Source organism: Telmatherina bonti (assembly GCF_933228915.1).
Source record: "Telmatherina bonti genome assembly, chromosome: 7".
NCBI classification, from domain to species: Eukaryota; Metazoa; Chordata; class Actinopteri; order Atheriniformes; family Telmatherinidae; genus Telmatherina; species Telmatherina bonti.
Genome location: NC_136625.1, coordinates 8,232,972 through 8,254,507, shown reverse-complemented (window position 1 = coordinate 8,254,507; position 21,536 = coordinate 8,232,972). Strand labels below are relative to the sequence as shown.

At 40.2% G+C, this 21,536-nt stretch overlaps 1 protein-coding gene across 5 annotated transcripts in view; it reads left to right on the top strand.

Moving 5' to 3' along the window:
* The window catches only part of LOC306758158 (disco-interacting protein 2 homolog C), a 247,177-nt gene that overhangs the window by 95,149 nt on the left and 130,492 nt on the right, over positions 1-21,536 (top strand). Inside the window, exon 1 of one of the 5 annotated variants that reach the window (XM_079243382.1) lies at positions 20,280-20,368. The exons of the other annotated variants lie outside the window; for them this stretch is intronic. Coding sequence (XP_079099508.1) covers positions 20,362-20,368 — 7 coding nt within the window. The 5' untranslated portion in view covers positions 20,280-20,361. Of the gene's footprint in view, positions 1-20,279; positions 20,369-21,536 lie in introns of those variants that run through there. 5 annotated transcript variants of the gene reach the window in all.

Genomic DNA, 21,536 nt, shown 5'->3' with positions numbered 1-21,536 from the left:
AGTGGCAAACGGTCCGTCTGTGCTTCTGCTGCCTGGAAAGCAAAATGTTTAGAAGGAGGCAAATGGTGTTTAGCGACAGAGTTCATTTCTTTTCCCTTCAGTGTGTGTTGCAGGTAAAGATGCTCTGAGCATCATTCCAGTAACTTCTGGCATCAGTTTGGGTTAAAGCCGCTCACCGTGCACCTGCATGATGATGTCTAGGAAAATCTTTAAAGACTTAATAATTATTTCCATCACAGGTTTTCACAAAATAAAAGCAGAAGTTTCCACTGAGTGATGTTTTGCACATCAGCTGTATGTAAAATCTCGTCGTACAAGGCTGGACTTTTGCTGTTTTGGTTGCCTCTACTGATGTAGCTGCGGTCCTCATCAGATGATAAAAATGATCATTCATCATCCGTGGTGGTAGGGCTGGGCGATATGACCAAGATCTCACTCATTTTATATCCTCGTAACGATAAACATAACAACATAAAACTGTGTGTGTAATGTTGTCAGTCATCAGTTATGTATCAGATGTTGCTAGGCAACAGCAGCAGTGATCTCCTTCCATCTGGGGGAACTATGGCCGTATGATGTTCCACAGGTAAATACCTGCTGCAGTGTTTGTGTCTGGAGTTTATTCTGAGCTTTCACCTCCACTTGATGCTGCTTTTGCTGGTTGATTCTATTCTTTATTCTGTATTCTTTATCCTGATTCCTGCGCAGGTGATAACATGAGTTAGTTGTGTCGGAGTCCGTTGTTGGGACTGTGAGCTAGTCTGTTGTCGGTTCCATGTTGGTCTTTTTCCACGAGACAGAAATTTCCCTCTTTTAGGAACAAGCTCATCAGTTTGGGTTGGTTGGTCATCTTTAGTGAATTATCCTCTGAAACACATCTGCTACCGTCTTCCTCCATGTTTGTTTATATATTGCAGCGTGCCGTAAAGCATATCTTGACGTGAAATACTGCATTCAAGCACCTTATTGTGGCGTAAACAATAGAGCCTCATAAGAAACGAGACATTTTCTATCATCCAGATGATACATATCGTCATATCGCCCAGCCCTACGTGGCGGCTGTAGCTCAGGAGGAAGGGCCGTGGTCTTTTACCTGGATTGTGGAATTGATCTGATCTGATCCGATGTGCCTATCGGGTTATGCAAGTCACTTTGGAATTGTCTGCTAAATGACTGTAGGAATGTAGAAAAGATCCAGAAATCATCCCTTCTTAAAATGAGCAGGTCACATGACCCCACTGACGTGTAAAAATGTTTCCATTACACGTTTGTGATGTCCTTCTGTATGGACACATCTGGAAAAAAAACACCTCATGAGACGACAAAAATGTTTTTTTTTTTCCTTTTTTTTAAAAAAAAAAAATTGCGATATGTAGGTTTTGTGCAATTTTAGGGATTAGAGATTTTTAGGGATTGAATGAATTTAAAAAAAAAAAAAAGCAAAAATGAATGTTTTTTTTTTTCTTACTGAAGAAGAGTGCAAGTTTGAACAAAATCATTTTATTGTAGTTAAATCATTTCAACGTGTATTTTCTGTATTTAATCAAAGATCAGGCAGTTTCATGATGACTTTGTTGGAATGAAACCGTTTGAAACACTCAGATCCTGATTCTGCAAGACTAGAAATCTGCCAAACAAATTAGGAAAAAAAAAAAGAAAAAAAAAATTAATTCTGCAACTGCATGACAAGATATCATGAAAGTTGGTATAGTAAAATTATATTAAAATAAATAATTAAAAAAAACAATTATTAAATACATTGCATTATTATTAAATATTCGATTTTCAAAAAATTAAATTATCTATGCAGACACTATACCTGAGAGGTTGTTCATATTCCTCCAATAATAAAGTGTGTTTTGGTTATTTATATTTCTGTAATAAACTCTGTTATTGCTCTGCAGAATCACTCCAGTTTAAAATTCCTCATGACTTGAGTATTTTTGGCAAATGAGCATCTTTTAGCAGGTCAAACAGGGATTTGGTTTGTTGATATCCCGCCACCACTGCAAATACTACCACCCATGGTCTGACCGAGTGTGTGTGTGTGTGTGTGTGTGTGTGTGTGTGTGGATGAGGATTAGCCATATTAGCCATGTCAGATACACACATGTGGCTGGCGCAGATGCAGCGGAAACTCAATCTGTGTAGCTGGAACGACTGGGTCACCAGAGGTGGTTAAACACTGGCTGTGTGTGTGTGTGTGTGTGTGTGTGTGTGTGTGCGTGTGTTCTAACTAAGGCACATGTTAAGCTTCTGGGATCCCAAAGCGATGGCCAGGATCCAGCGTCTGGGGTTCAGGATGGCGTCCAGCTTCATATGTAGTTATTCCAGCTGCATTCGAGGAGAACTGCCAATCAAAATATTTGCAGCAGAAAACCTCAAACATGGTTTTATTGAATAATTTATGTTGGAGGATGTTCATCAGGAGCAAGTTTCACATGTCCAGCAGTGTTCCACTAAACAGTCGTTAGAATACGTTCAGATAAGAACAAATAAAAGACTGGAAGGTAGAATTTCTCAAAAGAGAAGTTTGGGAAGGTTTTTCCAAAGAAGAAATATATAAACTCCCAATATTCTAATTATTTTTGTACGTATGAAATATTAAAAGCAAATTTTAGAAGATATTAAAGTTAGTTAAAGAACTGCCACTGAGAATTTGTTATAAGTAGTAAAGCAATAAAAGCAATCAATGCTTTAAAATGAGGTTTTACAGGTTTTTCTTCTTGCAGAGGGATGAATGCTTTGTGACTTTCTGAAAACAGGATGGTGGCCTGGACATCAGATTTTTCTTTAAAACAAGTCTAAAACCTAGTTTATATGAAGGTGCAGGTTAGGAGGAGTTGTGTGAGATGTTTTTTATACTCCTGCAGTGAAACATTGAGACTGGAAACCAGCTGTCTTTACTGGATGTTTCAGATACTGTTCATCCCTGCTGATGCTACATCCAAGAGTCCAGACTTTTTCTGCTTCCCTGCTTAGATGGAAAACCAGTTTCACTTTCCTTCATGTAGAAGAACGTTGTCAGCTTCATCTTCTTATCAGACTGTGAGCTCACTTTGCCGCTGGTCCAGCTCATCATCACTGCCAACCCTTTACATCCTTCAGCCGGTCGGGACATGCAGGGTTTCTTGTGCTGGTAACGGAGCAGTCACATGGTGGCATCTACATTATATATGGAAGAAGTACGTGTGTGTGAGCAGGTATCGGTGATGGACAAACTTAAAGGGGTCCTATTCTGGTATTTGGAGTTTTCTGAGCTTTCTACAGTGTTACAGGGTTGAATCCTCATCAGACATGTGAACGGCACTGTTTTTTATCACCTAAACGCATGTTTGAGTTTGAGTTTGAGTTCCAGCACTCTCTCTGTTCGGTTTCCATGGCGACGAAAAGCGCGTCGTTTTAGAGAGTTTTTTCTACTTGGAAATCCTTGTGACGTCCCGGGGGATAAGGTTCAGTGATTGGTTACCTTCTACTGGTTAACAAGGGCATGTACAAACACATCAGGCGGGTGGAAAACGTGGGATAAAGTTATTTCCAACGATGGCTGGTGAGTTTACCAAAGAGAGACATCCTGCTGCATTCGTTGCTGTGGGTTGCTGTTTCCCACTTCGTTTTCAGGCTCTGATTCAGGTTCCAACATGTAGGGCTGTATGCTATGTGTTGACATTGGTTTATATGAGCCTAATCCTTCTGTTTATGAGACGTTACAATGACGGTGAAAGCAGGTGCGATGCGCGCTCCCGATGTAGCGCGGTGGCGGGAGGCGGGGCTTAATGCGGAAGAGTCTCAATCCACTCGTTTTGCCCGCAGGCTGATCTGACAGCCTACGGAGAGGGTCGGTCTGAAGTAAATAAAGCCGTTTGTGACAATAACTCCATCAATCCCAGTCCTTCTGGTCTCAGAAATAAAAATAAATTAGCCTGAAATGCACAGAATAGTTCCACTTTAAGAATTTAGCAATGAATTGATTTACTTCAAACAGATTAACTAAAATAAAATATACAATATAAACATCTCCTCTAAGTTTAAAAGAAATAAAAAAAACCTATCTTTTTCTTTGTGATGTTGTTTCCATATTAGATGTTTACATAACACTTTATGAATTTATGTTTAGAGTAAATAAAAAACGATATACAGAAATCTAAACATGAAATATGGTGAAATATCAATTCAGGTCTGACAATATTTACAAATACTTTAAAAATCCAATCCACTTGTATAATATTTAGATGTAACCGATTTACTTTGTAGTTCCATCAGACCTGAGGCCACATTTTATCTTAAACACTGCTGAGATGAGCTTCGGTCCTTCTTATAGATGATGTTTAGGATGAAAGCTCCTGCTGAGTGCTCGGTGGGAAAGAGATTATTATGTGGTGTGTGTTTTTAAATGAATACTTTGGTGTGTGAATACCAAAACTGTTGTAATTCTGTAAAGCATGCTCCCTGCTTAGTCTCCAAACACCATCCAAACTCACACTTTTATACGTTTTTCATTGATTTATTTTATCCTGGGCAGAACTAAAAGCAATCTGGCCTGACAGAAGACAGAGTTTCAGCAGGCTGCTGCTCTGCAGAGACACAGACACACATCCTCAACGACATAATCAGTCTTCCAGAGAGAGAAGCAGTGGTTGCAGGAGGCTGTGGGGCCACTGTGGGGCCACGTCAGCTGTCACAGCCCTAACTGTCCACCAAATGGTGGTTGTAAGTCATCCTGGTGATCTTATGGTCCTAATGCGGAATGTTGTTCCAAACTTTGGTCAGATCATTAAAATCTGGATTATCAGAAGTCCATTTGTTATGGATCTGGTCGAACCATCGGATCTGGGGTTCGGTTTTGCTGCAGATGGACATCTCCTGAACGGGTGGAAATACAGTTTGATCCCGTGGCTCATTGAGTTTAATGGCTTTGAAGAGAGTGAGTCCAGCAGGGATCTCCGCCTCTGGCTCAACGTGACCAAACAGTTAAACAGTATGACATGCCAGAGAGGACTAGTGCATATAAATATTTATTTGACCCTAAGAAAGACAGGTGTGACTGGGTTTTATTGGACACCAACAGTTTTTTGGTGGGTTTTTGGATAAGACTGTGTACATGCTCGCTGTGTGTGAGATGAGAATCCAGCGGTGCCCCCAGATGCTTGTATATATCTACAGAGGTGAGTTTTTGGTTTGCATTGGATTTAACATGTCTAACTTATGACAAGAAAAATGACAGCTGGGACTTAAAACTTTGGCGTTGCACTCCAAGCATCAGCAATGTTAGGAATGGAAAAGTGTTGGCTGGTCACCATTAAAACTCCCGTTAAGTAAACCAGAGGTTTTTCAGTGTTTTACACCCAGTTCCTGTGGTTGTATTTGGCTGGTTCAGTGGTTACACCCTTAAATTTTTACTATTTTTCTGTAGCAGCACAATATCAAATTTCCTCTCCAATGCCTAAAATGACTGTTTTTCATGCAAAGCTTCTGTATAAAGTGAGAAAAACTGAAGGTTGAGTTGTAAAGGGAAGAATATGCACCATATTTCTGTCATTTTTAAGAATTGAAGAAGGCATTTGTGAAAGAAATTCCTTTCTTTTGGCTGTAAAATGAAGGAAATCTCTGAAACCACCTTACTAAATATCCTGCCGTGGGGAAAAAAAGAAATAAATTTCACTTTGCTCCTCGAGTTAAGGCAGTGTGATGTCTCAGCCACCCAGTTATTTAACACAACTCTTATAAAACTAACAGAAGGGGACACCTAACGTTTCTTTCAGTTATGTTTCTTAATTATCTGCCCAGTTAAATTTCCTCTCAGCTGCCGTCACACCACACTCGGAGCCCAAAGCGAGACGTTGTCCTTTATCAATGTCTGATATTTATGTCCTTCCAGCCATGTTTGATTTGCACCGAGACCTGGAGTGTATAAAGCGCCTCATCGAGGTTAACAGGATTTTTGTGTTCTCACACACTAGCGCTCTTTCACTCCTCGAGCTGTGTGTGAATCCATTATGGAAAGTCATGAAATGAATATCTAAAGGGCTCCAAGCGGCAGGCGGGGAGATGAGTAAGGAGACCAAAGAAGAAAAAGCTTTTCTTGAAAGGCTTTACTTTGCTGACGTTTGCTGACTAAACCTCAGGAGTAAAAGTGTTATGTATAAAAAAATAAAAACAAAAGCTAGCAAGTGACCGAGGAGGGAGTTGAGTTGGAGTTTTAAAGATTCCTGCTCCTCTTGGATTAAAACCACATTGTTTTAGCAGCACATACTGGTATTTCCTCTCTGTCAGACTACTCGGTGCTGCTGGGTGGAGCACCGGCGGGAATGCAAGTGCCCTGCCAAGCAGCACTGCAGCTGACTCTGGGCAGCACATGGAAATACTTCTGCTGCTCTCCCCATAACAAAGCTAGAGACGCCTGTGGTGCTTCAGAGAGAAACTCATCACTCCATGTCAAGTTTGGCAGCTAGAATTAAATAGCAATTGTTGCTGCCTCTGGCTTGTGAAAACTTTGAATTGTTTTAGGAACAACCACCTTATTATGCAACACAAACACCAATTTAGAGTGTTGCTGGTGAAAATAAGGCTTTATTTTGTTTCACACAACTGCAGCAGGTTGCATCTTTGTGTATATGTGTATTTTTATGGCTATTTGATGATTTATAAGATGAAAATGCTCAGACAGGATAAAATACCTCAAAATCTCTTCTGGAAACTTCAACTCCATCTTTTATTAACATTTGCTTAGTTTTGCTCTAATTTTAACAAACAATACTTTCGGAGCTGATTAGAAGCAGTCAAAAATATTCATGGCTTTCTACTGAGCTAATCAGATAGCTTAAGTTTGTGCTAAATATTAGGTCCTACTCCACCCTCATGCCTTTCCTTCAGAATGGTACTGTTTTTCTCATTTAATAAAAAATAAGGATATAATTATGCTAGTTTAGTCTCTAGCACAGACCATGAACTGAGGAGCTAGCACAAGAAGAAAAGTTAGCAAGCTGCTAATAGCGCCTCAATGTAAAAATAAATTAGTGCAAGTCTGCCCTAAAGACCGCTAGTATTGGCTAATTTAGCGTCCTAGCTTATGCTAGCTCCTCATTTCATCAGTTTCTGGAACTTAACCTGAGCGGCTACGTGGAGTACTGTTACCTGAAGGGAGGAATTTACAGCCACAACATTAATGGTTGATTTTGGGCTTAATATGTCTTGTAACACATAAAGAATTCATCTCAAGGACACGGCTTTCAAAAATTACCTTTAAGATTCTGATTTACTTTTCTTTGTTGCATCTTGACCAGACTTCAGATTGTGTGACAGGTGATGGTGTGACAATCTGCTGAGGACATGCCAGTCCTTTCTGGGAGGCTGGAGTGGTGGTTTAAGAAGCATCCTTTTACCCAGAAGGCAGAGGATACAGCCTCTCTGTTACCATAAAGATACAGGTAATGATACAGACATCGTTGAGTTTAGAGATGAGATTTGGAGATCTTTAAAGTGAACTGCATCTTGAGAAGCCGTTCCATTCAAAAGTCGGGCTCCTTCATATTTTTAGTTGTGTTTTTGATCAGAATAATTCTGGCTTCCACACCGCAACAATATTTCCTCTGTTGATGATAAGTATTCAGAAATATTGGTCATATCTTCATTTGGCTTGTGAAAATTGACGACTTGTCCAGGTTATATCCTGCCTTTTATGATAGCTACGATAGGCTCCTACTTCCCTGCAGTTGTTAATAGACTAAGCGGTGCAGAGAATGAATGAATGAATATTTCCAATGAATGCTTGAATTTCCCCTCAGGGGTAAATAAAGTATCTTTGATTTTGATTGATTTGATTGAAATAATTTCTGTATGTATTTCCATGATTAGGGCATGTTGGACTTAACATGATGGCACGTGTCATGGATAATTTACAATTGGAAATGAACAGTTGACAACTCTGATTCAGTCCTTTTTGTTCATATAAAAGAGTTGTTCAAAATAATTGATTCATTGATTAACATCACATCTCTGAAAAATAATTATAATAAATAATTCCCCAAATATGCACATGATTGTTCATTTTAGCAGCATTAATGTTTCTTCAACCTTCTCTAGTTTCAAAAAGAAGTTTTTCTGGAAGCACCATGCTAAATATATTGTACTCCTAGTTTTAATAACTTCAGCAGCATGAGTGAATTCCCCTCTAATGACTTGGATCAAGCAGTGACTGAAGCTCCATGGGTCAAATTACCACCCTCGGTGCCATTTTGGCAGTGAAAAGTGTGGCACAGGCCTTGTGATTTCTAGCTTACAACAGTTTATTTCCAGTTAATGAGAAGCCAGTCATATCTGGATTCTGGGTGTGAAAAGCTTAGACTGCATGCTGGTTTTACGCGGCTGGTGAATTATACACTTTGTGTGTGTTTATATGTTTTTGTATGGTGTAATCTGTAGGAATTAAGACAATTCCAGTCTGGCTAAAGCTGAGAGATCCTGGGGAACTGTGATCGTGGATAGTGATGCTGTAAAACAAAAATATAATCCAGACGTGAGAGAAAGTGGAGCAATCCCTCCACAAAGCTTATTTTTCTAGCCGTTGGTGCAACCCCCGCTCTAAAAGGCTTATGATGGGTTTAACCTGTAGCTTTATTTATCCAGTGAAAGCTAACAGTGCACACATGCTCTTTTCCAGTTACGCCCTGCTTCGTCTACTGGTGGCCGCTGGGCTTGTCTGCAGGAGCTAATAAGGTTCTGTTTGTTGTTATGACTCCATTATGGGATGGTAGCTGCAGAAAGCCTCAGTAGTAGCTTCCCCCACCCTCATGTTCTGACCATTTCTACACTTTTGAACTCATAAACTTTGGTTTCCTGAACTCGCTACTCTGCAGTTGAAGCACATTTGGCGTGAAACGTTGGACCTCACCTTGTGAGAGTCTGTGTTGTCTGAATGCTACGTTATCCAGGAGGCTTCTCTGTCAGCTGGAAAACATGCAGACAGTTTGTAAACCTTTTATTCTAATGACTGGCATTCATTGACCCACTGTTTTTAAATGGAATCTGCAAACACCAGCAGGTGATCTGGGACTGGTTTGAGCTTGTTTCGGATAGTTATCCTTTGCAGGAAAAAGACTCAAATCCAACTCTTTGCTCAAATGTGACCCATATCTTACCTTTTTATTCCAGTGTGAACAGCATAAATCAGATTTCATCTTTAGGATTTAACCCAGGCCAGTTTCTCACGTGCTGTTAAATCGGACACATATGTTCTTTTCAAAGCGGGCTCATTCTGATGTCATCGTCATGTCATCCAACTTTATGTCATTGAAGGGAGGCAGGTGTCAGAAATCTGCACCAAGTCCTGAATAAAGGTCCGAAGGTAGCAGCCGTGTTTTAGATTTGTTGTCTTTTTTTTTCTCAATCTCCTTCGACGACGAGTTGGATGGGCGCGCTGCTTGGCTGGCTGCGACCTCACTTGGCTGTCTGGGAGACACCCCCCCCCCCCCCCTCCAATTTGTGTGTTGTCTATTGTTTGAATTTGTGCTTATGGTTAGAGGTGTGTTTTTTTTGTTGCATCTTTATCCTTGCCCCTTTAGGTGAAGTGTAGAAATACTTCTACTTTTTCAACACCCACCCATCCTTCCTCATGTCATCTTTTCCTCATTTATAAGGCAGCGCCGGTAAAACTGGCTGCAGTAAATGTCTGTATGTCTAACCTTGGTCGAGCTGGCTTGAACCTTGAATTTTCCCTCGGGGATAAATAAAGTATCTTTGATTTGATTTGATTGATTCCCTGTTTAGTTGGTCTTAATTTGGTCCAGGCTGCACGAAGAACTTCCAAATGAATACTCAGACATGTTCAGCTTTCATATTAACCCTCTGCTGCATGTGACGCCATGTCTTCTGCTGTCACTCCTGAGCCATGCGCAGCTCACTGCAGTTTGCTTTGATTTACAACAGAAACAGAGCTGGTTCTAAATAGGCACTGGTATTGAACCAGTGCTAGAAGTGATTTACTGGAAAACAAGTGTAACTGGTCCGCTTCTGTGCTGTGCTGAATAACAGGCTGTGGCGACACAGCGTGATCTTTGGAGGAAACCTGCGTTTAATTTCCCTCCTGAAGGAAACAAAATAAAATGGATCACAAATCGCGTAAACGTGCCCGCTCCAACTCCTCTCCAACAGGAACATTGTACAAAAGGGGGAATATGATAACAATATACAGGCATTTCATTTCCACTTATCTTTACGTACCTGGAGGAAACAAAATAAAATAGCTCACAAATCACGCTCCAATTCCTAGAAGAAAGAACAGGATTTCTGCTAAGAATGGCGACCCCAAAGTATCCCTCCACAGCATCGACATGTCACAATCATCTTGTCATCGTTCACATATACATGTTGTTTTTACAGTAACAATAAACATTTGCATAAAGAGTGTACAAAACAATAGGATGGGTTGGGATAGCAAAATGATCAAATGATAAATGCCACCCACCTCTCCAACAAGAAGATTGTAAAAAAGGGGAGGGGTACTGGCGACTTAAGGAATTTATAGAGAAGAAATCGAGGAGAGACTTCTATCTTAAAGTGAACTGCAGTGATTTGTAAGATCACTTCAGGTATTTTAGCATTTATTCAGATTTTATGAAATTCTAAATCAAGGTTTAGCCATTCCTGGTTACACAAGCAGCATCCCTTTTTATTTCATCCAACTGAATGATTGTTTGAGAAAGTCCTAGGTCGTTGTCTAACAAGAGAACGATCCGGGAAGTATTTTTAAGGTGGCTGGTTCTGCTTACAGTCAATTGTTTAACAAATATCTGGCATCTAGCATGACGTCTTTAGACGGTACAGTTACAAAATTAAATAAAATACAGAGTAGTAGAACAACAAAAGTACATATTGTGGCCATTTAAGATTTCTCTGCTCGTTTTTCCTCAGCATGTTTTGCATATGTACGTCCAAAGATGCTAAAAAAAAACCTATCTCCAATTGAATTAGCCCTTATGTTCCTTCTGCACTGACATTCAGCTCCACATATTTATGTAGTTCTATCTGTTTCTGTATAATCTACTTTAGTATTAGTAATATGTAACTAAAAGTGCTGAAAATCTCTGAGTTCAAAAGGTTAAAAAGTGTCATTTAGTAGAGCAGTTAGTCATGAGGGTTGGAGCTGTTGGATCGCACTCGTTTCCTGGCTAACGCAGCTGCTCAGGCACTCTGCAACCCCCCCTTTGAGATCACAGTCAACCACACTGACAGCCAAACTGTGGGTCACTGCTTCCTTCTCCTCTTCCTCCACCACCTCCTCCTTTTCTTCATTATCCAGCTGGTGGATGTAATTGAATTAAAGAGGAAGCTATTTCTTTAGCATGTAAAAGCAGGATTGTTGTGATGGAAGTGCATGGAACCGACGATCTGTTCCTGCTATTAATGTTTTGTTCATGTTTGCTGTAATATAAAATTCTGGCTACTATTTTTTCAGCTGAATACTCTTCTTCAGCCTCAGAGCAGATGCAGATATGAGGGAGATGCCCAGTTCAACTGTCAGTCAACTCATCTACCAAAGCAATCCAGTGTTTTTTTGAGAGAACAGTTTTTCTTGCCAAGAGAGACTTTTCCTTCACTCTGCCCTAGTTGCCCTGTTCTCTTACCTCAAACCTAAGCCTTCAAGCAATAAAAAAAATATAAAAATGCCACTTCCATTTCCAATACAAGACTCAAAATTACTATTAAATGAAATTCAATGTATTTAAAATCTGTTAACTCCCCTTGTTGGTTGTCATTGGTAAATATAAACAGTTTGTGTCAGTTGAGGAGCGGGAACCTAAATGGAGACAAGTAGGCAGGCAGGATGCAGGGAACAAGACGTTTAATAACAACTTAACTCAACGTGACTTGACATGAGAAACCAAGACTAGAAGCACAAATTAACATAACTAGCAGAACAAAAACCAAATGGTGTATATATATATATATATATATATTTTTTTTTTTAATATATATATATATGTATATACAGAAAACACAATTAGACTCAGGTGGAATGAATAAGCTAAATGGAATCATATACTAATAAACAGGAAATGAAGATGGACATAAAACTCAAGAAAAACTACAAAATAAAACAGGAAACCAGAACTAAAGTCTGCACAAAAAACTTCAAACCAGGACATTTTGCTTCACCAGTGAATTTAAACTCAGAGAATTGACAGAAAGTTGTAAACTTATAACTTCATAACTTATGCATACGTCAATTGCATGTTCATAACTACCCAAGAAGGTAAAAAGATTTAGATGTCTATTGAAATCTCCAAGGAGTCATTTTTACCAGAAAATTTTGCTGTCAGAGTAGAGAAGTCTTGTAAATGGGAAATAAGTATTCATTGGTTTCCCATGAAGTAACACCAGCGATCTACTGAGTTTCATAAACCAGTGGAACCAGTAAACACAGTGCCCCAAACATATGTCAGGCCAGCAGGAAATTGGTCAGTCTGTCCCTGCGTATGGGGTTGAATGGGCTGGTTTTGGCCCAAATGACAGGACCGGGATGTTTCTCTGTACAAGTCCACCTTCGGCTGTTCTATACCAAACGTTTCTGTCTACTTCAAAGAACCATAAACAGATTTTAGTCTGTTGATTTCAGAAAAAGTCAAGGTTTCTTATCAAAGAGACCTGCAGCTCTGTGACGCCCAGCTGAGGCGTGTTTGACATCGCCACCCAAGGCCTGGAAGGTTCAGATGACCGGGTCATTACCGCAGAAGAAGCTGTATATTTGTAGAAATGTGAAATTCAGATCAGCATAGAGACTGTTGTTACTTATTGTCCAAAATACCAAAGAAGGAGCTTTAAAATCCACCGGAAGATGGCCGATGCTGGGCCTGCCCCCTTGCTTCGCAACACATCCATTGTTTGCCAGTAAGGTGGGCGGGTTTAGCTGACAAAATTGCGATTGAATGGCTACTTTGACAGGTTAGGATAACCATTGGTAGTCTTTAATAATTCTGTTTTCTTAAGCTTGTTTAAATCCACTTCTATGTAAGATATTTCACCAGAATATGAAAAAAAAAAAAAAAACTGCATTCAGTGAGAAAATACAACGCAGATAAACTCTTCAGGCCACTGGTGGGAGTTAAGAACATGTGCAACATGACCTGCCAGACTCACAGAACGTCAGTTCTTTTATATCTATACAAAGATATAAATTCAGCAGGCTTGAGAGGCAGTAAACCTAACCCAGTTAAAGCTAATTAAATCCAACCTTCTGGTCTTTTACTGGAAAATTGTACTGCTGAATCACAGTCTCCTAAATAATCTGGATAAGAGCATGTGTCCTGTTTTCACACATGGTGCCGTTTGGAAACCGTGCATGTATTAGTCTGTGTGGTCACTTCTGTGGATTCCCTTTAAGTAGCTTTTAGCAGGGCTTGATAGGACCTCACACACACACACACACACACACACACACACACACACACACACACACACACACACACACACACACACACACACACACACACACTCCTTTAAAACCAATAGTCTTACAAGGCATTAAACCCCATTTTCATTTTCCCTAAAGCAGCTTTTGTTGGAAGGTGTGTAAAATGCACCGGCTTTCCTGATAACACGGCACTTTGTAGGTTATCGACTGGCAGAGGTCTACGCTGAACTGATATCTATCGAATCTTTCCTGCGATACCCTGCACTCTTTTCTCACATTTCATAAAAGGTTATATCTTAAATCTTTCTTTCACCCAAAGAGCGATCAAATCATCTCCTTCTCTGCCGTAGATGTAGGTGGTGATGGATTTGGATTATTTGCCGTCACAGGAAAAAGGGCAGAGGACAACATGGAGGAGCATGCAGGTGGAGAATGAATAAAGAGATCATCTGTTATCTCTTTCATCTTGACAAGTTGGACATCAGCCCGTTTTTACTTCCATCTGGTGTGCTGAGGTATCACACATGTGGACCTTTACCAAAGCCTGGGCTAACCTCAGACCTGCAGTAAACTACAATTGATGAAACATAAAAAAAATAAGAAAATGTGATCTTAATATCCAAAAATATCTTTACAGCACTGTAAATTATTCAACAGCTACAACACATTTTTAAACCTGAATACAAATTAATATAAATTTTCTTGTGTATTTGAGTAAAAGCTGATTTTTAGTTGATTGCAGATATTTTGATAAGTGAAGAAATTTTAGTTTTATTGAGCAGAAACTTGGATGAAGCCTGGATTCTTGATCAGACTTACTAATTCTTGTGCATTTAAAGCAACTTTAGTCTCACATTGTTTTAAGCTAGCTTCCCGCTAATGGAAAAGCTACTAGCAAAATCTAAAGATGAACATTTAAGATAAAATAAGTAATTAAAGTTATATTTAATATATGAAAAAACATATTGTAAAAAACATTTTTTTCTACTGCAGTTGGGTTGAGCAAATTACTTGCCAACATAAATGCTGCTAAATTTGCATCAGCATGATTTAGCATTTTTAGGGTCTGTACTGACTGTATTCAGCCCAAACTCAGACAGCCACGCTGGAGAAATATTTGTGTTTACAGCAAAATAATAAAATTAACGCATAAAAATGGCCTCCCATTTAACTTCCTCTCAGGTATATTGGATGCTTATCTAAAACTTCCGTTCGCTCTATGTCACTTTATCCAGTATCACCAGCAGAACTGTTCTGATTAATTGTTGATTGTACAAAATGACCTTTATCTGGGTAAATATGTCTATAAATTGGTGATGTTTCCAGATGTTTGTGTCATTACTGTTGGGACTTTTCCTAAACCTCACCATGTTGTTTCAATGCCTGAATTTAATCAGACAGGGGGAGAAGAATTGAAAAAATAAACTAAAGTTGTCTTTTTTTTTTTTTTTTTTTTTTTTGTTTTTTAATTATTGAGAGTAACAGCTTAACACAAAGCCTAATCCAACGCCCACCATCATTAAAAATGCATCCTTTACTTCATGTTTGCAAATATTTCCATCTTTAGCTTTGGAAGTCGTTGTCCATAAACCAGTTTTGGATGTTCTGGGATGGATCAGTCTTCCAAAAGTCAAGCCAAGTCTTGCTGCACTCTTACTTTCAGATAAAAGTCTGTGTGAACCATACTGCCGAAATATATTTTTAAATCGTTAAGCTCTAACTAAACCTATCACGACTGAACCCCCCGCAACTCTTCTGTTCTAACCTCTCCACCGTTTGTCCTCTAACTCACACTATACATACCCAAATGAGACCCCAACATGTCCTGCTTCCTTTATTGTTGCAGTTAAAGGTTAGCCAGAGGAAAGTTAGCATTTGGCTCTATTGCTGTGATAATTGTACGATGGATAAACATCCTGGCAGTAAAGCTGAGAAGGAGAGACGGTTGTGAAATAGTTTATGTGATTTATGTGTTTGTTGGAAGTCTGTCACTGTCTCAACCCTCAAGGTAAATATCATCTGACTGGCTGCCAGCCTTGCTTGAAACACAGGTGCAAGCTCGTGTGTGTGTGTGTGTGTGTGTGTGTGTGTGTGTGTGTGTGTGTGTGTGTGTGTGTGTGTGTGTGTGTGTGTGTGTGTGTGTGTGTGTGTGTGTGTGTGTGTGTGTGTGTGTGTGTTGATGCAGGACCTCAGCAGTATTCAGTATCAAAGGTTATCCAGCTCTATTTTGAAAGGCTCTCTTTGACCGTCAGACACAGTTGTCCATCCATATTTTATCTCTTATTTTTGGATGTGAGAAGTCAAAGGAACCATCAATTTATAAGTTTTGATTAGAGACTTATTTGTCGCTTTGGTTTGTTTTTAGAACCATCTCTGTATGCAAATGTTAATCTGGGTGGATCTTGTCTGTTTTTAGCTCCCTCCTACACAAAGCTCTCATAACCCATTTATACCTGACAATAAAACACAATCAGTTTCTGGATACGTTATCTGATATGGAAATGCTTGTGTTAGCAGGGACCATTATTTAGGAAAAAAATAAACCCTCTTTCAGCTCAACGAAAGGTCAGGTAACACTCCCTTTTCCTGCTAGCTTAGCAGGTAGCAACTGTAGATAGCAGGGCTTCCTTCTGCACTCATTTACATGCAGAGATCCAATCATGCATTGTAATTTCAGATATAAATGGAAGGAATTATAGATTGGATGTTAGTCCTGACTGCATGTTAGGATTGTGGGGAAAGTGGTCAAGAAATAAAGCTTGATTTGATGAGGAGTTCTAACTTGTGAAGGTTTAGCTTGTTTTGTAGAGTTACACCAGGCTTTAAAGACTTACTGCATATAGTAAGCTAACCCTTTAATGCTGTTTGTAATATAAGACACAATGTTTCTCAGACCTTTTTAATCATTTAATGGTAAAAACTTTGCTCAAAATTTTATTGAACACAATCTGATACTTGTCTTCTGCCCCCTGGTGGAGACCTTTTGCCCTACAATCACCATAATCCCACCCTGTTCTTGACATGAGCTTGCATCAGGAATAGCTGGCTCTGCTCTGGAACCAGTTCCACCAACTCAGGGTTGACTCTAAGGATGTAAAAACAAAGATGTGGTTCAAGATTTGAAGCGAGTTTAGAGTGTAAACCTCCTGAGTCCACAAAGAATGGAATATTGCAAGAAGACAGGCCATTAGATGTCTTTTTTGCCATCTTATCTATTGGTGATGGAGGAAAAAAAAAAAATCTGATTTCTGCATTAAAACGAAACAAATTGAAATAAAAGTCTGTAAAATAAGTGCCGTATGCTTTATATTGATTAGCTACAAAGTTAAAATTCCCATGGTCTGCAGCTGCCATTGACATGCCATAAATTTTCCTTTCCATCTGTGGAAACACTCATCAAAGAGCCAGAAATGTACATTTAATCCAAAGCATGCGGTAATGTACTATATTAGACACATGACACTCAGCTTCTAGTATCTACCGGAAAAATTGACCGCATGACCCAAATCCCTAACAGCGAGTCGGTCCGCTCGGATCACAAGACGTCCAGCTTTGTGATGGGACTTTCCCCGGACATGTAGGTCAGTTGGTCAGAGCTGGACGTCGTGAGAAATTGGCCTCCAGGAGCATCAGAAATGACAAACCACAGCAGAAAATCTCCATCCTTCTCTCTGTTTCGATCCCTCGTGCATTGCTGGGTCTGTTTTTGCTCCGAAAGCAGGAAGTGAAATCACTCTGGAGGATTTGTTTTGCTGGAAGATGACTTCATTATTATTATGGTCGACCTCCCCCAAGTCTCAGAACTTAGTATTTGGGAAATGTCTGGATGTTTAATAGAAAATATGAGTGTATATCTGTGTCTCAGATATCTGGATAATTAGACTCAATGATTTCCAGCCAGGAAACATGTTTATGTTTAATCTTGGTGAACATTTAGATATGCTGGATGTTTCAGAAGTGTGGATAGCCACCCGGAGAAGACACAAACCAGCTTTTGCTTTGATGTAAAGTTTGTGGTTGCTGATTTACATGAACATCGAAGGAAAATTGTCAATCTGGGAGTGTTTAAGTGTTTTATTACTGCCAGCTGTCAAACACATGTCTCAGATTTTTGTTTGGTGAATTTGTTTCTTCTCTCTTTAAGCCCTTTTATGCTCCTGTACGTATGGAAATGGGGACGTCCATTTCAAACGTTGTGCGTCGCTGCCTTCATACTTCCACTCGTCTCTCACTTCATCATTAAGTCAGTTCATCCTCCAGTGGGCAGTGTTGAGTTCAGAATTCACTTCCGTTTTCTCATACAAAGCACCAGAAGAAGGTGCGTTGAGCTTAAATTAGCCTTTGTTAGTAATGCATGGTTGCTGCTTCTTTGCTGATGATGTTAAATGGTTTTGTGAAGTTGCGATACACCCCATGATGCCAATAGAAGCCTTGACATTCTCCCAAACTTTCCTTTATATGCACAACAGTATGTTTCTGAGTCATCTCTTTTAGGAACCAAATCTAAATAAAGTGACTTAGGATGAATTTACTGGCACGGCTTGGTTCATTTTACCAATCTTGGTCTGCTTTAGGGTTAGTACTGTCTGTTAAGAGCAATGGGAACGCTCATTCTCACTTTTTGTGCAAACTAAAGAAGTGAATGCTGGTCTGCTTTAAAACTGGGGGTCTTGATTCAGTTGTAAGTAAAACATTTTGTTTGCTTACATTATGAAAGCAAACGGACCATCTGGTGATATCTCACTGCCTCTGCTGCTCATACTGGATAGTTGTGAAAGCTGCATTTGGTTAAAAAAAAAAACAAAACAGAGACCACAAGACTGCATGAGTTTGGTGTTGGTCCATTGTTTGCATGCGATGAACGAGCTGGTTTTAGTCCTGGCCTCTTAATAAGCTTATTTTTTCCTTGATCAATGGTTGTTTCAGGGAATACAACCCCGAATGAAATTTTTCAGATTTTTCTGTTCCAATTGATGCGAGTCTATTAGACTATCCTGGTGTGAAGGAGCCTTTAAGACTGCTAGGTTTTTGTTCTCGAGGCCGTAAGAACAAAATAGTTTGCGTTTGTTCATGTAGACATGGTTGGCGACATCTTTCAGCCAAATCTCAACACAGCAGACGTCAGAGCTTCGTCTTTGTGGAGCTCTGAGAAGTTTTTGGAACAGCTGATCAAGTTGGTGAGAAAATCAATACATTAGGTGGTACATAAAAACACAGACCCGCCGTGCTCATCACCACATTGTGGACCAAGCTTCTCTTGGAGGATAATTTGACCAAACCAATTCAAACTTTTCTTCTTCTTGGGTCTTTCAGAATAAGCAAAAGATTCTCTCTTCTTACAGAGAATGGAACCATTTCTAGTTGTTGAAGAAGACCTGAGTTGCTTACAACAAACATACCTGGCAACTTAGGATACAGTAAAGCTCGACATAATGCAAGTCAAGTTGACACAATTCCCATAGCTTTAATTGAAATGCGTACTTTATGACCCTTATTCAGGTTATGTTGATCTGAATATGCTCTTAATATAGCAGTGTGTTATAATTGGTCTATTTGGGTTTATTTCACTTCACAGCTGTGGATTAAAACATAGAAACCAGTTAGTTTAACTCTTGATGCTATTAAAAGCTTGTTTGTGACATTTTGAAGTTCCTCCCATAGAAAAACCTCGTGGCCTTTTTCCTGCTTCACTGATTGGGGGTCTATGAAGGTGCCAACCTGGCAACCGGGCCGTGGTGTACCCTGCCTCTTGCCTGATAACAGCTGGGAAAGGCTCCAGCCCCTCCAGCGTCTGAATTGGGTTAAGTAGGTGTAGAAAATGGATGGATTGGTTGACGAATGTGCCAGTCTGACCCCTCCCACATCTCTACCTGCCAGCTGATGCTAGCAGGAACTCGCAGGGCTGAATCCCACCGACTGCTGGCCGCTTGCTTGGATGCTTGGATGGGTAAAGACTTGGTGTCCAGCAACTAATGCACAACTGGCTAATGTCTTAGCTCAAGTTTCTCATTTCAATGGTTCCTCAAAGCAGAAGCTAAATATGCTCCATCGCAGCCCGTAACTGGTTCCTTCCATCTTCAATATGGAAAACACACCTTCTGCATGAAAGAAGTTGTGTGAAACATAAGATAAACACTTTTGCATCCTGATGACTTGAGCATAACTTTTACACTCAGATCCGTTTCAGATCACGCTGCTTTGATATTGATTTTTTTTCCACACTTCCTCCTTTTTGTTGGCAGTTATTGTCATAGCAACCAGCAGATATGGGAGCTGCTCATCCCGAGAGGTCGGAGGCTGCAGATGTGAGGGAAAAACCAGAGGGGTGTGTGTGTGTGTGTGTGTGTGCGCGCGCGTGCGTTCATCCTTTTCTCTCACCTCGCTGCAAAGCCGACGACAAACAAACAGGCTATTTGTTTTGCTGATGTCGCCGGGCAGCGTGTTTAGTCAGGCAGGGCGGACCGTACCAACTGAAGGGAGATGGGGCGGAGTCTATTTATATCCACACATGTTTCCTTTCCAACACACATACACACACACACACACACACACACACACACACACGGACTCTGATGGTTTTTCTTCTCTGAAATAGAAGATGCAAGGTGAATTAACTGTTGGCCTGTGTCCTGCTGCAAGGCGCGCGCGCGCGTGTGTGTGTGTGTGTGTGTGTTTTAAGTACAAAAGCAGCAGCTAAATGTCAGCAGACAGTTTCAGCCTTTTGTCTGTGCAGAGGAGGTCGACCTGCTCCTCTCTGAAACTAATAAGCTGCTTGTCTTTGAGTGTGAGTGTTAATTGCGAGAGTGAGTGCGAGTGTGTGTATGTGTGTGTGCTGCCAATGGGGAAAAAGCCAGCAGTGTGTTCACACACTGGACCACAGACAAGGACGGTGGCTCGTCTGAAGCCGAGTTTAGCTGCCGGGGCAGTTTTTACTCCTGCTGCTTGTTAGCGTCATGCTCGGTGAGTAGAAAGACTTTCTGCTGTTTATCAGGTGTGTGTGTGTGTGTGTGTGTGTGTGTGTGAGTGAGTGAGAGAGATTTAATTAGTCTAACTGGGGAAATGTTTTACTTTTTCAGTCTGATTGTGCTTGTTTTTCTCTTCCATGAATGATAGAAAACTTGGAAATGAAAGCTGCTTTTCTTCCTGACCTAACCGGCTTGCTGCAGCAGCTAAATGTTTCCTTCTGAGCGTTTCGCTCCATGTTTCTGCAGCTTTTCTGACAAAACCAACACAGTTTTAGTGTCTGCATGGCGTGATCTTGATGTCATGCTATTTTGCTGACCCCAGCTTGTATGTATGATATGATTAGCAACTGTTTCAGGGTAAACAAGGAATGCAAACAGTGTGGGCTGACGTAGACGTGGAGTCTACCAGAATGCTTCCACTTGAGATTTTGAAAAGCTTCAGCATCCAATTTCTGCTCTTTTTTTTTTACAGCTTTGGCAGGAAAGTTAAGGCCACATACTGGTTATCTAGAATAATCAACGCATATTAATCACATGACAACAGGGTTTGGAGATTTGCAGATTTTAATTGCAGATATTTGAATGATTTATTCCCATTCAAACACCCACATTTGAATGGGAACAAAATGAATTAAAGCCGCAAGCGGCATCCATCGGGTCCGAGCCTCATGCCGAAATCCCGACCCTAATCCTCTTTTTCGTAATGCAACATGTTAGGGACCCACAGAGCCAGTTTATTGTCACGGTGATACACAATTCACATGAAAAGAAACTAATGGGTGTACACGCCAAGATGGCTGACACTCTGTTGCCATGGCAACAGGTATTTCATTGACTTTTTTTTTACTCGTCTTGACATGTTAGACGTGTACCGAATTTTGTCGTCCTACGTCAAACTAAACTTTTTTGACCCCATTCTGTGCGCCATTTTTGGCGTTTCTAGGGGGCGCTGTTGAGGCATTTTTGGATTGGCGTGTATGCGGACCACAGAATATCGCTATTCTCGCCGGGCTTGAGATGTGTGCCAAGCTTTGCAACTTTTCACGGTGGCTAAGTGGGTCAAAATTGGGCGAGTTGTGCTGAGAAGAATAATATAGAATAATAAACACTTCATAACAAAAGGCTCCTGCTATACTTCGTATAACTCGGACACTAATTATTAA